The 22,655-nt window shown below is 44.5% G+C and overlaps 1 protein-coding gene and 1 long non-coding RNA gene across 2 annotated transcripts; one reads left to right on the top strand and one right to left on the bottom strand.

Moving 5' to 3' along the window:
• Positions 1-2,751: 2,751 nt before the first annotated feature.
• LOC112901698 lies at positions 2,752-6,126 on the bottom strand. The gene is made up of 4 exons (XR_003230339.1): positions 5,958-6,126; positions 5,447-5,518; positions 4,576-4,653; positions 2,752-2,898 (listed from the first exon to the last, which is right to left on the bottom strand). It is a non-coding gene; the product is annotated as an uncharacterized LOC112901698 (long non-coding RNA).
• Positions 6,127-13,716: 7,590 nt separating this feature from the next.
• On the top strand, positions 13,717-15,102 carry LOC112900446. The gene has a single exon (XM_025969307.1). The coding sequence runs from the start codon at positions 14,016-14,018 to the stop codon at positions 14,829-14,831; it is 816 nt and encodes a 271-aa protein (XP_025825092.1). The 5' UTR covers positions 13,717-14,015; the 3' UTR covers positions 14,832-15,102.
• Positions 15,103-22,655: the final 7,553 nt, after the last annotated feature.

Genomic DNA, 22,655 nt, shown 5'->3' with positions numbered 1-22,655 from the left:
TCCTGCTACAGAGTCTTCCTCGGTCGATGGGGCATCGACTTCTTCCTCCAAGGTGGAGAAGTCCCCCTCCCAGGACATGTCGTCGTCATCGTCTTCATCCAGTTCCCTGCCAAGGAGGAACTGGAGATCTTCGCCGTCGGTCAGGGATTCATCATCCTCTGACCAAGCCTGGAAATCCCACTCCTCTGCATCCCAGTGCAGAGCAGCGCAGGCCTCATAGGTTGCTGTGGGGTCAAACTCCGGGGTCATCTCTTGAGTTGTCTCAGATTCAATGGAGATGACGGAGGAAGCAGAGGATGAGGAAGCCATTGCGGAAGGAAGAGGGGCGTACTGGTGCAGTTGCTATTGGCTTGAGGGAGAAGATGAATGAACAGGTTGCCAGGGCAACCTTATAAATGCAGGAGTGGAATATGAATCGGCACTGTGACGGTTTCCAAGGAGTTAGATGCAGAGTAGTCACATCCTGTGACAGTGGGAGTGGCACGCGCGTGCGGATTTTGGAAGTCGAAGTAGCGAGGCGATGGAAAGAAAAAAATAGTTTCAGAATTATTATTGCCGAAACCAGGGGAGCATGTGTTATCGCCATAATTTGGCTGGGCTAGAAGGTGGGCCGCGAGCAAGATGGACTCAAAGGATAATTGTAATAGGCTCGAATCGGCTCCTGTGCGGGCGGTTTAAGGCCAGATTAGCAATGTATCTAGTTTAAGTTAGTTTAGATATAGATAGTCAGGATTCGTAGTCGATCAGGATTAGTTAGGGGAGGCAAGTCTCCACACTATAAATATGTACCCGAGACTACGAATGAAAACAACAACAAGCATTCACAAACAACTCTCGGTGCATCGCCACCCCTATTTTAGGGTTTCTCTCAGGTAAGTGCTATGTAGTCCTGATCACGCTTCGCGTGATCAGGGCAGCATCGTTCCTACCTATTTATCTTTATATTTCTCGTGCTGAAGCATTGTTGATGGCGAGTAACACTAGTTATTTTAACATTTATAGGGATGCATCGGCTTTTCATACTGTATCCGTGCATTGTTCATCACCTGTGAACGTTTAGCTGTCTTCGTGCCCGATCCCGGGTGTAAAGGCAGCACCTTGCTCTGTTTCGATTAGTAGATCCAATCTGTTATGGTTAGTCTTTATTCATTAAAGATTTGGTTTAAGATCTACATGATTAGACCTTTCAAACGAGTTAAATGATCCGGCAATACGTTTGATGCTTTACATTAATCTAAAGAGGGATTGTTCCGGGAATCGGCTTGTTGGTTTTTAGACCTCTGTTTAAGTTGATATTCTGTTATCTTTCATATTTGTTAGGCTTAACTACGTATAGGATGTTCCGGTTTATGTGGTGAAAACTTTAACCGTTGTAGGTTGAATTAGCTTATTGATTACATAGTAAGTTTATATTAGTATCAGATACATGCACTTTGTTTAGATATACAGATCCGATCTGATACTGAGAGACAATCGGCTCTTTACAGCCAATATCGGGATCACCCGATGAGCCGATCACGGCTCGGACTAACGTTTGAACGTGTCTGTGCATGCAGGGAACTAACTGAAACCATATCTACACCTTTCTGATCAGGTACAAGGTCAGGTGGCACGCCTAGAAAAACCGAGACGTCAGGTCGCGTGCCAGATCCTGGGCCGTTGACCGAGGGACCGGGGCCCACCAGCAGTCCCGGGAGCCTTCCGGCTCCTCGTGTTACCTATCGCTGCTCACCGATGGGTTTCAACCGACAACATTGTGTTGCCATAAAAATCGAATGGTGAAACTTGCGGAGCACGACACGCTAAGATCTGGGAGCTCTGCTTACAGGTCCTGTCTTTGAGGTTCGGGCTGACCTGTAATTGACAAGAAAAAAAGAAATTTAATCAGTAAACCATAAAGAATGCATCGGCTAGATTTCTGAAGAATTCCTTAAAGAGCATGGCTGCAAAATCCGATACATATACATAGCTATCGGCTACAAAGCTGATTTATGCGAGCAAATAAAGCTAAAGATAGAGTCCATCATAAAGAGATGCATTAAACTAATATAACTCAATTCAATCGTCACTATCAATGAATCCAGTTAAGTTAAATGATATCTTTATCAAAATATGTCAAGATTGTCTAGATCAAGGCTGAATCGGCTATTAGATGTGTGAATGTATATATCGATATACTAAGCCGATAAAAGCTTGATCAAGATAAGATAACTTGTAAAATCTATTAAGAACTAAGTAGGAGATAAGACGATGCAGCCTTACGAGAACTTATTAGAAGTTGATAACTTGTGAGATCTAATAAAGTTGATAAGAGATCAAAATGTACAAGGGCAAGATCTAAAAAAACTCGATAGATTGGTAGATAATCTTGACGAAACTATAGCGATGCACCGTTAATTAAATTCTAGAAGATCTGACAGAACGCAACTTACAAGCAAACTGGAGGTCAAAGTGATGCAGCGCTGTTCAGCGAAGAAGTCATCGAAAACTATTGCTACGAGTACTGCTAGGGTTTTGGCAACATTCCAAGAAAAAAATGTATTGATTGATGATATCCGTACAAATCCTGACTGCTTCTATTTATACCCTAAAACTAGAGACTCCTAATTGATCACGATATGTTACAAACATGACTTAAAATAAACTACGATTATATCTATAAGACTCTTTAAAAGGAAATCGGACTGCTCGCTTCTGCTGGCGTCATCTCCCAGTCCGATTCGAATTGCATGGCGTCATCTCCCAGTCCGATTCGAATTGCATCCAGTCGTCTACTTGACCGAGTCCAGGTCGCTTTTGACCAACGCTATATCATCTCTTTGACCAAAACTGACAGCTTTGATCCGAATGCCCAAACCCAAACGGCCCTCTCTGGGATCTTCCATCGGCTTCTTTTTCCTTCATTAAATATTTCTGCAAAATTTTGGCGTCAACAGGTTAAATCATAGTTGAATATTAGCGACAAAAATTTAGAAGTCAAAAGTCATGGCTAATTAACCTTTTGTTTATGCAGATTAATGTTTCAAATCAATGTGATCTCCTGTGAGGCCCTAACAATGCATGGACATATATCTAGTTTATAAAAAGAAGCTTAGTACTTAATGGTCATCGCGTACAATGATTATGCACCTTAATTTATAGTTTGTCACTCTTACACGCGGGACCGGTCTATGAACCAAGTCCATCCACCGTAACCAGCATCAAGCCCTTCCTCTTCCATCGTTCTCACCCATTCCTGTCACACCTTTCCGTTCAGTTACCATGCTTGCCAGAGCAATTTTCCATAATTAATCCCACAGATAGCTGATTCTGACAATCATTCTGGATTCTCTTGTTTGTTTCTACCCTTTTCGTACCATATAGTTTCTCTATCCTAAAAACTTCTTTCTCTAACTCGTTACAGCTTTCAAAGAACACTTTCACGGATAGCTGATTTCTGAGAATCAATCTGGGTTCGCTACTCCGTCACTATGGACTGGTACAGTTGCTGCAAGAACCCTCTGAACCGGTTCAGGTCCAGGGTGACGTTCTGACCATTGATGAAGATGTCCCATACCTTGTCATACCCTTGGCGGTGTATGGAGAGTGGATCCGTAAACACGGCATGATCCCTGGGGTAACGCTCCGCCAGCGTGGTCTCCTGCACCGTCGCCTCGTACTCGGCATACCGGAGCCCCATGTCCGGCACCTGCTCGCCGTAAGAATGCCGGCACGGCCACTTCAACTCCCCCCACGGGATGATCTGCGCTACGGTGGCGTTGCGAGGCAGGAACAGCATGTTGGTCAGCCCAGAACCGTGCACGCCCAGCAGCACGTCGCAGGAATTCACCACCCCGGCGAACCGTTCCAGGTCACTGACGTCCTCTGGTCCTGCAGCGACCACCTCGAAGCCGGCATCCATCACCGCAGCGATGGCGTCGGCTTCGTTTGTAAGTTCCCTTATTTGGCGTCGCAGGATCATGACGAGCGGGGGCTTCTGTCCGGAGCTCTTGCTGACGGGTGTCACCCATGGCCGCTGCAGCGAGTATGTTGAGCGTATGAAATCCAGGAAGTTCATCATGGTGTAACCATTGCTAGACAGAGCTGGGTCGATGCTGAGCTCCCTGTGACTCTCCAACCCGACATGGGCTAACGGGAAGCAGCGAACCGTAGTGTCAGCATCCAAATCCAAGACAGGGTAGATGGATAGCGCGGCGAGGATTGCCTTGTACCTTGCGACCACACTGGGCTCGTAGTCCGTGGCAAGCAGCTGCACGCGGCCATTGTACTGACGGGCCGTGAGGTAGAGTGGGATGACGATGTCGCTCATGACGTGGAAAATGTTCCAGTTGTAGCCGCCGGTGGAGAAGACCACCGCCGGCACGTCGTGCCTAACCGAGCACGGCGGTAGGCTGATGCCGCCGCTGGCACCTGCCGGACTGGATCGCACGGTGACCTCCCGGACCAGGGACATGGCCTTTTCCTCCCACTTCCGTGCGTATGGGTGGAGCTTGATCGTCGAGTTCTCCGGCCGGTAGGTGGACGATGAGACGATGACGTAGACTGTAGCGGATTTGCCATCGATGTGCACGTTACCTTCCATTGTGCAGGTGTTCGACCGAAAGGTGGTGAAGTTGCAGGTTAACTTGCTGCTTATTATTGGTGCTGCCACATCTGCATAAGTGCATATGACAGAATAGTGAGCAAGACCTTTTGTTTCCCATTTTTGTCCAAACTTTTGGGCTCTATTAATGGTTGGGAAAACTGTACATCACTACAGAATCCCCCTCACCTAAAATAAGGCCAAATAATGAACTATTGTAAACATTGATCATATATAGAACAAACTTGGAAAGTCGTAATCTAGCTGAATTTATCAAAGGAACATCTGTTGGCCCATTCATTGCAATGATTTTGTTCTGTTTATTGTAATCTGCAACCTAGTGGCAACAACGCAGTGGCAAATGCAATGAATATAAACACATGACATATAAAGATACTTAAACATGCTGCAATAATTTAGTGATTACTATTCTGTGTGAGCGTTGATTTACATTGTTCAAAAAACTACAAATTAAAATACTTTACTCCATGAAGGTGGTTCTGAAAGACTGATAACTTATACTTCCTCCATTCCAAATTGTAGGTCGTTTTAGAATTTCTAGATACATTGCTTTTACTGTATATCCAGATATACACTATATCTAAATACGTAGCAAAAACTATATATTTAAATTTGTCAAAATGACCTGCAATTTAGAATGGAGAATGGAGGGAGTAGCTTTTAGGTTTTTTAGACCTTAGTCACAAATTAATTCCTTAAGCTTATAACTTGTTTATTAGCGCAGTTTCTCCTACTAATCCCATACAAGTCACTATGCCCTCTTGAGTTGTGGCACTGCAGTGTAGTACTAATCACGCTTCCGAAAGTAAACCCTGTTTTTGCAGAAATAATGGACTTAAATACCTCTAGTTGCAGCGATGTCGTTGGTCATCCTGTCTCTTCATGCTGCCCAAGGTGGTGACCCGACAATCCAATCTGGGATATATAGAACAAATAAAGGCCACATGGCATAAATTTTCTAAAATACAAATGGAGGAAGGGAAGGGAACTGAGGGTTCTCTTAAGATATCCAATAATCAATTCGTACAGCTGTATCTCTAGCATGAAGCCCCTTTAAGCCTCCCCTTCCAAGTTTTGTCCATGGATGGAGAGGGAGAATATGGAGAGAGAGAGAGAGAGAGAGAGGAAATGGAATAAGAGGAAGAGAGGGGTGGATGAGCCTCCCATGTCCGGCAGCTCTGCGTCCATCGCTATGGCTAATACGACTTAAAACCACAAAGGCATGAGTGGTAGGCTGCTCTAGTGTGTCTATTCTTGAAAGAGGACATAACCGAAAACGCAAAATGGAAATGATGAGAGATAACAATGGTAATACTAAAATTACTAGGAATTTGAGAGAATATCATCAACTTACAGCGTGCAAGTTGTGGCAGGAAGTTAGTGTTGAGAGCAACCAAAACTAGAAGAGGCAGCAGTAGCCACAGCACCGCCGCTGCGCTCTCATACTTCCTGCTGCTCTCGTGCCTTCGCCTCATCATCATCTCCCCATAAGCTTGAACCAGACCTCTTAAATCTCAGATTCCCTCAACTGGGCTGCAAGTTGCTTATGCCCTCGAGCAACTGAGCTGCAACCCAAGCTAGTAAGCAGCTATGAAGGGCTTATATTTATCTCAACTTGCATATTCCACCTTATATTGTGGGCTTTGAATCGCAAACTGCTCGAGGGGTTGACTTTCTCAGAAATCGGAGCACGGGGAGCACATGTACACATGTATATACTCTCGAGAGCAAACTGTTTGTCTGACCGGGGCTGCGTATCACTGCGCCCATACAGATTAATTGACCTACAAATTTATAATATACTTCTTGTTGTTTGCTTAACATAATAATGCTCCTTGCATCCACATACTTCCTCCCAAATTACAATTCATTTTGTCTTTTCTACATATATAAATTATTATGTACCTAAATATATAATAAAAAATTATATATCTAAAAAGTTAAAATAAATTATAATTTAACATAGAGGGAGTACCATACTAATTAAGAAAGTATGAGTTCTAAGCAATATTTCAAATAGCCGGCTAAGATATTTAGCTATCTATGTTAAAAACAGACTATAGCCGGCTATAGCGGGTTATAGTGGCAGCTAAGAGCTAAGTTGTATATGAGAAAACTTAGTTAAATCTCTCTCAAACAGCTATAGCCAGAGATAGCGGAAGTTATAGCCGGAGATTTAAAACGTTGGTTCTAAGGACAATTGAATGTGAAATGCAGTGGAGGAACTTCGGATACAAAAGAAGAGAGGGCCAATTAATATGACTGAAATGCAAATAGAGGGGGGCTAAATTAGTGTTTTTTTTCTTAGCAGTGAAATTCAGAGCTTCGTTAAGAATTTCTCTAGAGTGTGTGTGTGTGTCTCTCGGCTATATCGGTGATAGCGGTAGGTCTTCCACCGCAACCATCTGGACTGCCACCACAGAACAGCGCAAGTGCCACGTCGGAAACAGCCATTTGAATCGGCGGTATGTCGAGCCGCTGGTTGAAAAGGCGTTTTTTTATAGCCACTATATTTCAGCAAATTATGTGACCTAAAATATATTTCTTCGAAATCCTAAAAAATATAAAAAAACCGTGGCTGCTGCGGCACTCATGGGCCACATGCTGCTTGTGTGCATGTGCCAGCGAAGGCCCATGGCGCATTTTGCTGGCTGAGTGGCTCGGGTGCTGCTTGTGTACATGTGCCAGCGAAGGCCATGCAGATGCATGTATGATGTATGCAGGTTTCTTTTTTATTTTTCATTATTTCTTCTTTTCTCCTTTTTCAGCCGTCAGATTATTACTATATAAGTGCGGGAGCGTGCCACACTGCTACTATGAGGCAATGTTATGCATGAGTTGTTACTTAAATTACGGTGTGATAATCTTTGTTACTTGAACTTGTTTTAGTGTCAATATGTGTCATGAAATTTAGTTTGATTGAGTCCTTCAACTTAATCATCTCAGGTAACGTACATTATTTTTCTGAATTGTAGTGCTATTGTCGGTACATACAGATAGGGGTATCTGCTACCAGTGTGTCCAGCCCGAGGAATCTGTAACCTCGCGCTAAGCTTCTGGGCAACAGGGCATACGGCCTGGGCCTGATGGCTGGGGGCACGGTCTCCAGACCTCCCTCCACGCACTAGCAGGTCCGGCGCCTCCACGTGTCCGCAAGGACAAAAGTGCTTAGGAATGGGTGTCACGAGGCCGGACCACCGCGGGTTGATCCTGGACCCCCATGTGAAGAAGCCGGACCCCCAGGGGGTCTGAGCGCCTGGGCCAGCTAGGGGACCCGGACCTCCCATCCCTCCCGGGAGGAGATCCGGTACCGCCACATGCCCCTAAAGGAGCGCCCGCTAAACCAGCGCCGCCACATGTCCGGAGGGTTCTAGTCTTCTGCGAGAAGCCAACCCAACTGCCGCATTAAATGTGCGTGGTTGAGGTGAGCGTGCCCGAGACAGGGCATGGGCTGCCCTCTGACACGACGGGCAGGTATGGCTGACATCACGGTAAGCCCGCCAGTTACCGAGGCGGCGCGTCATGTCACCGCGCCGCGTGCGTGAGCAAGGGATGAATAGTCACATCATAGCGCCGCGCGCGTGAGCAAGGATTCATTATGACCTGCTACAGGAAGGCCACGCCGTGCACAGCTACAGTGCGGAAAGGCTACAGCACGGCGGGTCAGTGAAGCCCCTTCACCTGTCAGTGGAAGCTGACTCTACAGCGACAGCACGACTCCCTCTGCGCATGTCTATGGCAGCAGACCCTGTGCTAGCAGGACGGCACAAGACCATATCCAGACGGAGGATACGCACGGAGGCTGATGAGGAAGATCTCAGGATCTAAGGCATTAAAGGCTCCGATGGGAACGTTATTTAATATGTTGCTGGGTCCACCTGTCGGGACCCCGCTCAGTATACGCGCTCCCCTTGAGCAAAGGGAGGGCGCGCACGTTAGAACACAAGCTTTCACAAGTTCCACAAGCCCTCACAAGCTTCCTCAAGCTCACTAGTCTCAAGCTTAGACACACACACACCACTAGTTTCACATACTCTCAGAAGAGTTCACTCACACAAAGAAGTTGACACTCACTGAGGGTTAGTCGTTCCTCATCAAAACAAGTAATACATCACACAGTGGACGTAATACGCTCCGGCGGTCTGAACCACTCTAAACCCTTGTGTCCTTCTCGTGTTCATACGTCTCTTGATCGAGCATTCCTTGACTTGCCCCAAACTCATCCTAAACTAGAATTAGGCGGGTGCACTCCGCCACCCGGCTGGAGAAATCCTCCGACGGCTATCTACCAACCTATAGTATTATTTGCCTACGTGCTATGCACAACTGTATCCATTGTATTGAGTTGAACATTTGGAGTAGTTATATGGGTTTGTGTTCCTATTTTTAACTACCGGTTCCCAAAGCTATCAATATATTTCCGACCGAATTGTTCTGTTCCCCAAGTAATATATATCCAATTTTGTTTTCCCGATCGGGCTCTTCCAATTTCGTTTCCGTTCCGTTCCCGAACAAAAATATGAAAATGAAAGTGGTTAAGATCTTTTTCTGACCGTTTCCGACCGTTTTCATCTCTACACCTAAGCACAGGCATAGGTCCATTCCTAGAGAGGAGGGGAAATTTGTGTAAATGTAGTGCTGCACTAGCAAAGGGATGGTGCCTAGTGAGGAGGGGAATTTGTGTAAATATAGTGCTGCACTAGCGAAGGAATAGACTGTAGGCCCTACAAGGCATTGAAGCAGTCCAATGCGAGCTGGGTGTGTGAGTGTGCTGTATGACCTAGTGAAATAGTTATCCCACGAGTTGAGTTTGCTAGGGGTTGTGAGTTGTTGTCTAGGTATATTCCTAGCCATATTAGATTTTTAGTTGTGTGGTCCTGCATATTTTCTCCTCTTAAAAACCGTGTGGTTCTGGTTAGCCAGTTGTGAGAGCTGTATGTGGTTGGGATTTTGCCTCCTATTTTTTCGGGTTCTGGGACCGATTGTTTTCTTACAAACTGGAGCATTTCTCTTCTTATAATAATTTATAATGTTACAACAAAGTAACAGCTTTGCCAATCCGTTTGAAAAAAAACATGCTAATAATTAAGTGGAAAATAACCAGCACATGCCAATCCAAAAAGGTCAAAGGGATAGCTTTGGCTAGCATTCATGTACATGCAACTCCCTTCAAGTACGGTAGTGGGAATCAGAGAGAGGTCATCCTCAAATACTGCTGAAATAGGGAATACGTGGTCTAGAGCCTGGTATATAAGTGTAGAAGCTACCTAAATAGCATGGAAAATGGGGGCTCGGTTTAGGTTCTTGACTTTACTATGAACGAGACATGGGGCCAAATAGGGCAGCCGAGATGAGCTGGACGCTACACAATAAAAGATGATGATTTGTTCATGACTTGGGCTCCTCGCTGCCACAGATAGGTTAATCAAAGTTTAATTACGTCCATATCTTAACTGGACTAATATAAACAATAATACTCCGGATTATTAGAAATCCATTGAACAGGTTTCTACGACTATCTAGCTAGGTGACCAGGCGTTGAAGATTGTTTAGTTTTTTTTTTGCGAGGAGTTGAAGATTGTTTAGTGAAATTATTAATCTGCGGAAATTAATTTATCATTTGTCATGTATGAGTGTGAGGGCAATTTTTCAACAAAGAAATCTGTTATTCTTATGCCACCAATTTTCTTGGCATAAATGAATCTTGGGCACCTGTATAGGATGAGTTGTACATACTTACAATATTGATTTTTCTACTTAAAGTTTTCATTTGTCCTTACGGTGTAACGTACAGCAGTTTTCCCTTTCGTATCTCTGCTTGTTTCTTCAACAGAAACACAACCGTCCCAGCTGTGTATACCACAGAATCAAGAGTGCACAAATTTGTTGCGCGTGCAAGTCAGTCAGTTTTGAAGAAGGGTGGTGCTGCTGCATGCATGGACGTCCCAGACTTCCTAGTGTCAGCTGGCTGTACCAATCCAGTTCTTGGATTCTTGCATGACTGTTGCAAGGGGTCTGACCTGAAGCTGGCTCGTTGCACCCGCCTTTCGTTATTTAAGCCGACCCTGCTCCTAACTCACTGTCTGTGATGGCTACAGTAGCACACGCTTACAGCTCATGTGTCGTCAGACGTATATAGTCAAGATGATGGAAAGAAAAATATCTCAAGAACCGGGTCCACACGTCAGTGAGACGTGTTGATAGATTACCCATTAGTGGGTTGCCTACGAGTACAGAGTAGCTAGGTCACCACCAAATCAAACATAGGGGGTCCTAACAGATACAGATGTATTTATCCCCTGCCAGTAAGGACAATGTAGTATAATTTGCGTAGGGAAATATTAAATCAAAGGGAATAAAATTAAAATTGAACCAAATGGTCTATATTGTCAACAAAGCCCATCACCCATTTTCCAAGAGGTTGGAGCTCTAGGAGCTATGTAATCTGACCCTCTCTCCATGTTAGACAGGGAGACTTTGATGTCAAGATGCATGTGCCACAGGTCATCTGAAGTTCCACCTGACAAGCACCCTGCTGCCTACCAACTAACAACAACACATGCAGATGCAAATACGGACATTCCCCAAGTCAGAGATATGAGATACTATATGTGTGTACTGGACTACTGGTCTTGCTTGCAGCTTTAGTTTGGTCCATCTTTTTCTGTGAAGCTGGTGCCGGTGAAAGTGATGTATGAGAAGTTAGATGCAATCAATACAGACATGCTTGCCTCTTTATAGCTTCTTGTTGCTACAGGTTAGTTCAGTAAGACACTTCACATTTGAGCCACTTGCAGCTTAGCTCCCTGCCTTCCCTAGATGCCGAACAGGTAAACAACTATCTCTAGCTGCAGTATTTAAGCTAAAGTTTGGCAGGGATGAAGATGACTTTGCCTGGATGATATCATTAGAGATAGATATGCATGTTCTGCATAGGGACAGAAGGCAGAACCTAGGATCAGGATGCATGATTGGATAGGGTATGATGGCATGATATATAGTTCCCATCTTGGATTCCCTTCTTGTGGAAAACATAGGATTCATGCACGCATTGCATAAAGAGGAAAAAGGAGAACAGAAAGAAGGGTTAGAACGACAGAAGAGGTTGTTCAAAAAGAAAGGAAACTTTCTTTTTGAGTAAGTTCAAACACAGGCTCATGAGTCATTTTTAGCTTCCATGTTAACAGTTGCATTTAAGTGTACTGAGAACGGCGTAAGGGTCTGTTTGGGTCCGGGTGACTAAATTTACAAAACCAATTAGGAGTATTAAATATAGACTAATTATAAAACTAATTGAATAAATGGAGGCTAATTCACGAGATGAACCTATTAAATATAATTAATCCATCATTAGCACAACATGATCAAATCTTGGAGTAATTAGGCTCAATGGATTTGTCTCGCGAATTAGCCACCATCTGTGCAATTAGTTTTATAATTAGTATATGTTTAGTACTTCTAATTAGTATTCAAATATTCAATATGATATCTAATTAGTATTTAATATAACAGGGATTAAAGTTTAGTCAGGGTGATCCAAACATACCCTAAGTTGAAAATGTAGTGCCTCTATAATCTTAATTCTCGCGTGCGGTTCTCCTGCATGTTTTCAAGAAAGAAAAAAGTGTCAATCGAGCTCAGACTTGCTGCAATTAGACAGAATAAAGTGAAACATTTTTCCAACCCTAACTAAGAATCTTACTAGCACAATGTTCGTGTGTTGCCATAGGTAATATAATTTTACCCGGACCTACATGAGACCATCAACTTTGTGCTCTTTCACTCCATGTATAGGCCGTGTCATGACCGCGTGAGGTATTAATTGTCCGGGTTCCAATTGATTTGTCCGGATTCCGATTGATGGACCAAGAAACATTATTTGCTTTGGAAATGGTAGAGATAAACGATCTTGACCAATTATTCAAGTTAAACACAACTATGCTTCAAAGTGAAATTTACTAAAGAAAGATAATTAAAGAAATTTTCTAAAAATTCTAGTTGACATCACTTATGATTTGGACGTCTCAAACTAAATGGTGAGAGGTCAATTCATATAAAGCATCTTGTTGTTAATTATCATTAGAGGCTTCGGTAGATGAGTGACCACCATAGTATGCATAGACGAGACGTATGTGAAAGTGACAATAATCAAACCTAGAAAAATCCCAAGAAGACTACTAGGTCGTCCTCAAGGATTCATGAGCTCGTCCCATATATTGAAAACATCCACTAATCAGATAGGCATTCTGATCTCGTACACCACTAATAAAGTTTATATAGTCAAACCACTCCCCAGCTAGCTGATTTAGTAGTACATATATTTATGGCATTTCAGAAACAAGTTGTTATGACTTATGAGATATTGGAAACTATAGAAAGATAGAAAGGAGAACACAATGTTAACGAATATCATCACTTCTAACTTTTATATAGAACATATCTAGTGCAAACTAGTGACTCAACAAACCACATTGATTTGCTCCGGTGCCCTAAGATACAATCCCTCCATTGACAATCATCTTAGATACTGATGCAATCATTGAAGTGTAACTTTCATCACCAACTTCAATATAGTAGAATATATACAAATGTCTAGTAAGCAACAATTCTTAACTGATTATAGTTTAAAATGATACCAAGGAAATTAATATTTTCACGACAAATAATATGGTTTCACAAAGTTCCAATGTTTAAAGCACAAGGTGCTTAATCAAAGCATGTTCCAAGTACTTAAGATCCAACTAATTATTACTATTTTAAGTATGATTCGACCTTTTGTACGTACCCTTGGTGGTGCCAATATTATCTCCGAGAAAGATTGACAATAACTCTGAATTAATTTAATAGTATGCATATACTATTTTACAGTAAGAATCTGCATTTTTCTGTCACTTTTATGAACATATATGGAAATGTTAGCCCAGCCTGTCATGGTATTTTCTCAGGTGTAACCCTTTTTTTCCATCTGCAGAAATAGTCTATGAATATCGTGATATTTCCAGCCATACCTTAAATTTTGCTAGGAGTATACATGCTCAACTTTGGGCTCGATTATTTAGGGAAGATTTAACTCTTTTAGGCATTAGAACAAGTACTGTACCGAAGTCGCCATACCTTGGATTTTGATCCGTCCTCCGCTACTACTGCATGTGGAGAGTCAGGTTCTAGTGAGACAGCCAAAAAACAAGGAATACCAACATACCCCACAACTTTTTTCAACTCACAAAATGCACCACCGAGAGTTAAAAGGGGAAAATAAGAAACACAGAAAAAAGCTCTCCTACATATATGCCCTACCACCATCACCAAACCAAGATCACATACACACACACCCCCTTTAGTTTCTATCTCATATTGCCATCATCCCACAATTTGGCAATACCCCTGAACCCAAACACAACGCAATTCGTGGATGGAAGACCACGGCGGCCACCCTTTGCTCCACGGCGGCCACCAGCTCCAGCCCACCGCTGGCGCCGCCACGCTTGCCTACGCGTGGGACTACACGGCCGGCGCTCCGTTCGACGACCACGACGCCGCCGCCGGCGGTGGCGGCCAGCTGGACTCCTGCGCGTTGTCGACGGCGTCGGAACTTCGGCGGGCGCTGGTTCGCGCGCTGGCGGAGCTCGACGCGTCGCGCGCCGCGCACCAGGCGGAGCTCCGGCGCATGGAGTCCGAGGCCGCGCGGCTCGCCGCGCTCGTGGCGTCCGCGGCCGCCGAGCGGGACGAGCTCCGGCGACACTGCCACTCCCTCCTGCTCCTCCTCCACCACCAGGCCCAGGCGACGGCAGCGCCGCCGGCGCCTACTCCGAGCCTCCACGCCGCCGGCGTTCTCGGAGGAAGCGGAGGAGGCGCCGCCGCCGTCACGGACGAGCACGCGCCGGACGCCGCGGCCTGCGTCGACGACACGGAGCTGGAAATGGCGCTCGCGCGGCGGCTGCCCGAGAAGGGCCGCCTGGTTGAGGCCGTGGTGTCGGCCGGGCCACTGCTCCAGACGCTACTCCTCGCCGGCCCGCTCCCGAGGTGGCGCCACCCGCCCCCGGCCGCGCCGGCCGACATCCCACCGTTCAACCCCGGCCGCCAGAGCCCTCTCAAGACCGACGGCTCCAACTCCTCCTCGTCGGCCTCGGCAGGCTCATCGTCGCCAGAGAGCAATTGCAGCGGTGGGCCTCCGCCTGCGGCGGCGCATGCGCTTCCGTCGTTTCACATGAGCCCCTTCTGCATGTAGCTGCACGCGTGCAGGACCCCTGCTTACTGGGGACGGGTACATCACACATGCCATGATTGGCATGAGGGGCTTAATTGTCATTAGTGATAGCTTAAGTGTGGAATAATTGCCGTGAGGTCCTCTAAACTTTGGATCCTTGCTTGCTTGGACCCTTCGGGCCAACGACACATGGCTCATTATTCACGGAACAATTGCTCCGGTCTCAGCTCCCACGCGTCGTGTGGTTTGAAAGGTCCAAGAAAATCTCAAAGTCAGGAGAGGGTCTTGTTCATCTTAGGCTCCGTTTGGAAGAGACTCCACCGGCTCCTTCTAGCTCCACGAGAGGGAGGGGAGAAGAGAGAGAAAAACAGCTCCAGTGAGCAGTATTTTGTTAGAAGGAGCCGGAGCCGACTGGAGCTCTCCCAAACACGTTCTTATTATGGTCCACTTCTTGTTAAGTGTGGGTGATTAGTCAGTGTTTGTGAGTTTATTTTGCTCGCTTTGTCTAATGATGAAAAGTGGGCAAAAGGGTTTGGGGGCACGCATGCAAGACAGGCACATGCATGCCACTGATCAGTAAGTAGATGTCTGATTAGTGCAGTAGGCCAGCACCTAGTGTATGTGGTGTGCTCTAATTTGTAAGGTTGGTTGGTTCATGCATAAGCAGAGTACTACTCCTAAGACTACAAAAAGATTGGTTCCTAAAAAATGGATTATATATTGATGATACAAGCTGGTCTACAAAGGTTTTGATTTCTTTGAGCTGTTAAATAATCCAATCAGTTTGATTATTGTAGGAAATGGACTTGCATAATAATGACATTGTCAAATAACAATATGGGAGGTAGAAAAAAGGACGCCTTTGGCCCTGATGTTCTTCTAGAAGGTAGTTGTAGGAGTTGCGAGAGAAGTGGCAGCCAATACAGACTGAGTAGTCTGGGTCAGTCAAGGTGGGAACCATGGCGGAAGGTAGATGAGTTGATTGGTGGCAGCTGAAGTTGTAGGGATAAGAAGGATATTTTTTTCTTATGGTTTATTGAACAACTATTGAAGCACTCAGTTGGGTTTCTTGTGATCATCAGCTGGCCCAGTCTCTTGGAAGCGTGTAGAGCGTACGTGCTTGCTTTCATTGAGTCAGTGTACATGTGTGTATACAAGAATTTGCATGTATTGCGTTTTGTAAAAAAAAAAGAACCCACAATTGTAAAATAATTTATTGAAGTCAAGTTTCTTTATATGCTTGCACCACTAGCTATTTGCAACTATAATGGATTTTATATGCTGAAGTTTTGCGTAAACATACACTTGTCATCATATATGTAGTGGACAAAGTTAGCTAACGACAAGTATATGCAGTACTCTCTTTGGAAGAAAAAAACACGTATGTAATAATGAGGCAAATGCACACCTACAAATCTGTGGTACCATCATAAGTCCAATGTTCCTCAACCACTTTGAAGCTTTCTCACCTTGTGCCAAATACTCGCACTTTCTAGTCAAATATTATTTATATTCTACGAAATCCGCATGCGAGATGCTACATCAAGGCGGGGAGCTGATGTACCACATGGATGTATTTTGGAAAACATGGGCGCCGCTAAAGGTAAAATTCTTCATGCGGCTTGAATTCTGATGACATCTATGGATAAGGGACAGGCAACTCCTGCGGCATTTGTTTGGATAAATACTTATGGATTGGAGGGAAAAATAAACTAAATTTCCACCTCGATCCGTCCTGGTACCTATCGATTGGAGGGAATGAAAAGGTATCCAAATAAAATACTAGCATATTATGCAAGGTTTTAAATAGCCGGCTATAGCTGCCGCTATAGGCGGCTATAGCTTCTATAAAGGGCAGCCGCTATGGTATTTAGCCCGCTAAAACCGGCTATAGTCTGCTAAACGCTGTAGCCCCGCCTCTAAACGCTTTAGCTAGCCATTTAAAATCATGTTATTACGTGATCAGGAGCTGAGCTGAACTGTGAATCGCCTTTTCGTAGAGAGCTCTTTTGCCAAGCAAGTATGGTGAAACGTTTTCGGATGGACCGGACTGCTGCCATGTAACTTTACTGTGGACCTGGTGGTTGTGGAGGAGTGGTGGATTAGTAGCCGCTGCTAGCTCATTGCGCAACGGTCTAGCCTGGGAAGGCTTCGACACGCTCTTCATGCATGCTGTCAGTGTTGCAGATATGGAAGTAGCACAATCGACAATCGGCGCGTTTTCGACAACAAATGCTCCGAGCTGCATGCTGAAGCAAGAATTCGGCATCTGATGCTTGGCAGGAGCAAAACATCTAGGGAAGCTAAGACGCGAGTAATCCACTAAAGCCTGACCGGCAAGCTGCTAGCTGGTTATCTGCTTTAGTACTGCATGCCCCCTAATAGGCAAATCCTATAATAAATTAGAAAAATACAATGATACGCAGCTCTTCCGCGTATTCATAAGAAAAATGAGCATGTACTATTATGTTATTATGTTGTAATGCTTGAGAAAGAAATACCTTAAACTAGCTATCTTAAAATGTGCTCCTGCTTTACATCGCTTTAGTACAAGTCACCTGTAGGCTGTAGCTGTTTTTTTTCTTTTTTTTTGGAGATAGTAGGCTGTAGCTGGTCGACCACACATTTAGCAGGGCACCTTTACTACAGTCACAACTGTGATTCACTTTGAACCGAGTCGCAGCACCTGGTTGATGGATAGCCTTTGGGACCCAACATTTTTCACACCGGCCGTCTGATCAGCTTAAAGCTGAAGCAGGCTTTGCCGCCTGTTTTGTCAGGCTCTGTCCACCAAAACGCCCGTTGGGCCATGCATTTCTCTGACAGAATGTGGGCCTGACGGGGAGTGGGGCCCACTTACTGCTAGCGGGGACTGTACGCGATCCAGCTGCCACTTGATCACGAATCGGCATGTCGAATTCTCGTTCTGCGACCACTCAAACCAAGCAGCTGGTATGCAGCTTTTAAACACAAGTGCAGACTATACATGTAGCTTGTACACTGAACTGCTGCTGATACAGGTGAAGCATAGGTTTCTACCATGTTTGGAAACAGGAACTTAACAATAAGAAGCCCAATTTGAGTATGGTTCTGCAAATGTTGTAAGGTTTAAATAGAGCCTAAAGGATAATTCAAAGGACATAGACCAACCAAACTTACATATATGGCACAAGTCGTTTAGCATGGAAAGTGTGAGAAAATGAGCTCCACTAGTTGCACCCATCACATGGGCAAGCCGCTAGCTCTAGATGTTGTGGCGGCAGCACGGGATCATTCCCACGTCCTGGACTACAGGGAAAAAGTACAAAGTGTATGTAGTGTCTGGGTATGGAGTATTATCCTTTTTGAAGTAGCCCTGGACTTTGCTACGGCTCCACCCAATGTGCAGCACATGCATATGCGTGGTGCATGCTCTATTGTTGCTCCAAGATATCTTTGAACACCACATGATAAACCTCCATGTGCATTACAACTCTTCCAACATTTTCCTTACGGATGGAAGAAAAGGGGACACCTCATTGATAGGATTGTTTTATCTCGAAGATATGAGAAATGTGCACCTTGATTTGCAAGAGATATGTTTCACCTATATATTGTGACATGGAGAAGACTACTAAATTGGTGAGTGATAGTGCGTTGGTGGCAACTCAAATTGTCTATATCGATAATTATTCAACGGGCGCTGTAGGAGTATTCGTACCACATGATAATGGCTCAAGAGTTCTTGACACTAATGGTGTGCTACAAAACCCCCATAGTCCAAGTGTAATTGAAAACTATGGAAGAATATCAACAATGTCGTCTAAGATTCTCCTTGCCATGAGATGCCAATCCTTACGCGCATATGGAGTGATTGATGGGTAGTTAACATTGAACCATCACATAGTTGTTTCCCACAAGCAATATATGCAAATGGCGCGTGATGGATGCCCTACTCTCGACACGTACCTCCTACACTATTGGTGGTCACCGTATTATTTATGCATATGCAATTCATAATATCACACTTTCAATACTGGCAAAGTGGCTGATGCACAACCCACATCTCATATCTTACAGGACCACAAGGTCCACTATAAATTGTAGTGCTCGGATTAAGATTACCTTTACTTTTCCCACATAGAACCATACGTGAAGAGACAAATATGGCACTATGCTCCAAATGGTGTCATAGGTGTCATGTGAGTAGCAACACTCCACATGCAAGCCATGGCAGATCCATCCTGCACAATGCACGATGAACTACCTGCCTCCATCTTCCCTTCATCCCTTGGCCTCTTTTGGACTGGTCCATAGCAACAAGGGAGCATATTGCTGGACTTCCAAACAAATGTGTATCTACAAATGAACTCTATAAGTCCGTAGCAACAGTTTTGCTTGCAAAACTGTTTATGAAACACTGTTTCCATCACATCCGAGATGAAATAAGGGGGAGCAGGTGAGGGATTGACCAGTGTTGCCCTAGGTCCATAGATAGCAATGAGAGCTACCCTTGCTTTTCTAAAAGAAGGAAGAGCAAGAGGTGGAAGAGGATGCAGCTGTATAAATCTTTCAATCATAGAAGCAGGGGCTACTAATTTTATACAATAGGCACGTCTTTCTGTCTCAGTCTGCAATCACTGCTTCGCCTGCTGTCTCTGTCCTTGGCTGCCCAACTTTATCTTGAATTTCTGTGTATTTGTTTGCCATCAAAGAAAGCAAGATTTCGTAATCAAGTGCTGCGAGACTGCAGCACTGTGTGCATGGTACGTGGATGGGCTGGATATCATCATGTTAATTATCCGAATCTTTATTTTTAATCGGGAAAAAAATATTTAACGAAGATAACCATTCTAATACACACTAGCAGGGAGGCACTTGAACCTGAGTAAAACAGCATGCAACAGCATAATATATCACTTGCAAGTTGTATGTTTCAACAAATAATAATGTTATCCATACCCTTTTTGTGAAGAATAATCCATCCCTCTTTCGGAAACATAACCCTTTTCTGTGAAAAAAAACTGATTTTCTTTTGAAACAATGAAAGAAACTGGTGTGACCATGCAAAAACCATTGTAGCTGTTCTAATAATGTTGTTCCATGCAAAATTTGTGATTTGTAACCTCTTATGACAAATAGATTCGAACTGTGCCATTATGTTTGCGTACTCCAACCCATTCTTTAGTAAATATATACTCCACAAAATTTGTTCTATGCATAAAAATTAATACTCTAGAAATCTGTTGAAAGCAAATTATCCGTGAAAGAAGTATGAGGGAACTCCTGTTGTGAATATGCATGAATACAAATACCTATTAAGTGGCCATTCTCTGTAATCTGTGCGGGCAGCATTTGTTTTTGGTTTGCTCATTTATGTATTTACAGCTTTCACTACAAACAAGAAGCTTATTTTCTCTCAAAAGAATTTCAGTTGTAAAGGCACCCCCTGAAATCTGTAGTTCAAGCTCTTCACGGGGGGATGCCTTGTAGTAAGGGAATATCCAATTTAACTTGATCTTGTGGCTGAAATTTTAATATAACGTTCCAAATTAGTCCTGATGGATTTTTTTCTATATTTTAGTAACAAAAAATCGTAGCATGATAGTGTAAATTACAAAATTGCATACTACATATATATAGTTTGGACATTAAATGGTTGGGCGGCAACGCAAAGGCAAATGTTGTTTGTGTTGGAATTAGAGCCAAATTACGGTTCATTTTAATCCAAAACATAAGATAAATCATGACAGAAATACGAGCATAGCATATTGTGCTTGCAATGAAGACAACGAATATAAACAAGAAATTTAGGATGTACCCAGAGGCGGAGCTAGTGCCGAAGGCACCAGATACGCCATTACTCGATATTGCTAGTCAAGTCTGTTTGATGTAGCCGATCAAGAGCTGATGCCGTGCAGGTGATCGCAGTGCAGTTGCGCCAGCCACCAGAAAGTAGTCGTAGTAGTTGGAGATATAGTCGAAGTAGTCGAAGATGTAGTCGAAACAGCCGGAGGTGTAGTCGAAGCAGTCTGAGGTGTAGTTGAAGCAGTCGGAGGTGTAGTCGCAATGAGCAGTCGCGCTGATGCGCTCCTCCAAAAACTTGATCGCTCTTCGACTCCTCGGTTGCAGAGTCTCAAGGAAGAACGCAGCTTCGGAGGGCTGCTCTTCCAGATTGCTTGTACACTCAGGATGCGGGAACAGGGACAACAAAAGGGCAGCGTAACGGTGGAAGAGGTCTTGTGTTATATTCACCAAGACAGAGAATAGACTCCTCTTTTATAGGCGCTAGAGACGTCCCTTGAACATTCAAGTTAATAAGTAGTAAGTTAATAAGTAGTAACTCACAGCCGTTAAAAGGTCAGCTACTACTCATTTTGAAACCACCAGCAAAGCTACTACTCATTTTGAAACCACCAGCAAATCAATTATCAGTTACTCATGCGCTTTGAGATTTATTGACCGCATCTAATTAGATCATTGGCCCTAATTAGTCTAATTGTTGGGCGTCTGAAACGTGGAGAGAAAAAGAAGGCCTGTCTGGCGTCCTGTCACGTACTGTCTTCATGGAAGAAAATAAAAGAAAAAAGAAGCACACCGGTGTCGCGTGGCCAGTGTGCAGTGCAGCTGAGCAGCATACAAGATCTGGGGTTCAAAGCTACACTTACCATCAAGGAGTTGCAAAACTTTTTCAAAGATCCTATGAATACCTCTGGACCAACTAGCAATACATAATAAGTACATTGCATCCACACTGTATTTATGTTTTCTCTAGAAGCTGTGCTGGTTGTATTTTTCTCTGTAGAAACATTATATAATGTCATTTCATAAACTAGTAGATATAAAAAATAGCTGAAAGATTAGGTATTGCCTACATGAGTACAAAAAGAGTAGATGCGGTTTGGTGCATTATATATTTTACATGTTAATGATCTAACAGTAGTTATCGAGTGAAAGCTATATCTAGTTATTTTTATATAGGTCAGCGAATGGTCAAGTTATCCACAGACTAGTGATGCAGACATGGTACTTATAAATATTTTCATCGAGTAACTAAACTGCCGTACATTAGTTTGCATAGCTAACAAATTTTGCTTCCGTACTTTTGCAGACAAAAGTTAACCAAGATTGTCTCTAACAATAATAAAGTAGCGGCCTTCCATACAAAGCTCCAAATTCTTCCTAAGAAAATGTACTCCCTCCCCTCCGCACCTAGCACTACAATGGTTCATCATAAATGCCACCACCGGTTTAAATGACCCCGGCGGTGATAGTTTATCACCGCCGGATCGTATGACGAACCGGCGGTGATAGGTTCAAAAGGCATCACTACCGGATCGTAATACGAACTGGCGGTGTTACTCACGCATCACCGCCGGATCGTAATACGACCCGACAGTGATGCAGTTACCCCCTTATTTCTCTCTCCCTCTCTTACTCTCCCTCTCATTTCCATTGCCGGTCCCTCTCACTCCCCCTGTTCCTTCTCTCTCCCTCTGATCCCCTCACCTCCTCTCTCGACCCCCTCCCCTTCTCTCTCTCCTACCGCCGGATCCCCTCCTTCCCCACCCCCACTGGCTCCCCTCCCCTCCCTCTTCCACCGCCTCCCTCTCTTCTCTCCCTCGCCGGCCCCTCCCTTCCCTTCTCTCCCTCGCTTCATTGCCCTGCCCTTCTCTCCCTCGCCACCCTCCCTACTCTTCCCCCACGGCCGGTGTGGGGAGCCGCAGCTGCACTTGGCACATGGAACTGCGCCCGTGCGGGGAACCGCAGCCAGCTCACCGCAGCGGCGGCCGGCGTAAGGAGCGGCATGCGCGGAGCGAGCGAGGCGGTGGCCCAAGCACGGCGGCCGCAAGTGGGGCGGCCGCG

The sequence above is a fragment of the Panicum hallii genome, chromosome 7, assembly GCF_002211085.1.
Source record: "Panicum hallii strain FIL2 chromosome 7, PHallii_v3.1, whole genome shotgun sequence".
In the NCBI taxonomy this organism is placed as follows: Eukaryota; Viridiplantae; Streptophyta; class Magnoliopsida; order Poales; family Poaceae; genus Panicum; species Panicum hallii.
The sequence above is the reverse complement of the archived record's forward strand: the minus strand, read 5'-3'. Positions and strand labels throughout refer to the sequence as shown.

What these genes read in the sequence shown, in the direction of transcription:
- LOC112900446 (XM_025969307.1), top strand. Translation starts at nt 14,016, where the DNA reads ATGGAAGACCACGGCGGCCACCCTTTGCTCCACGGCGGCCACCAGCTC.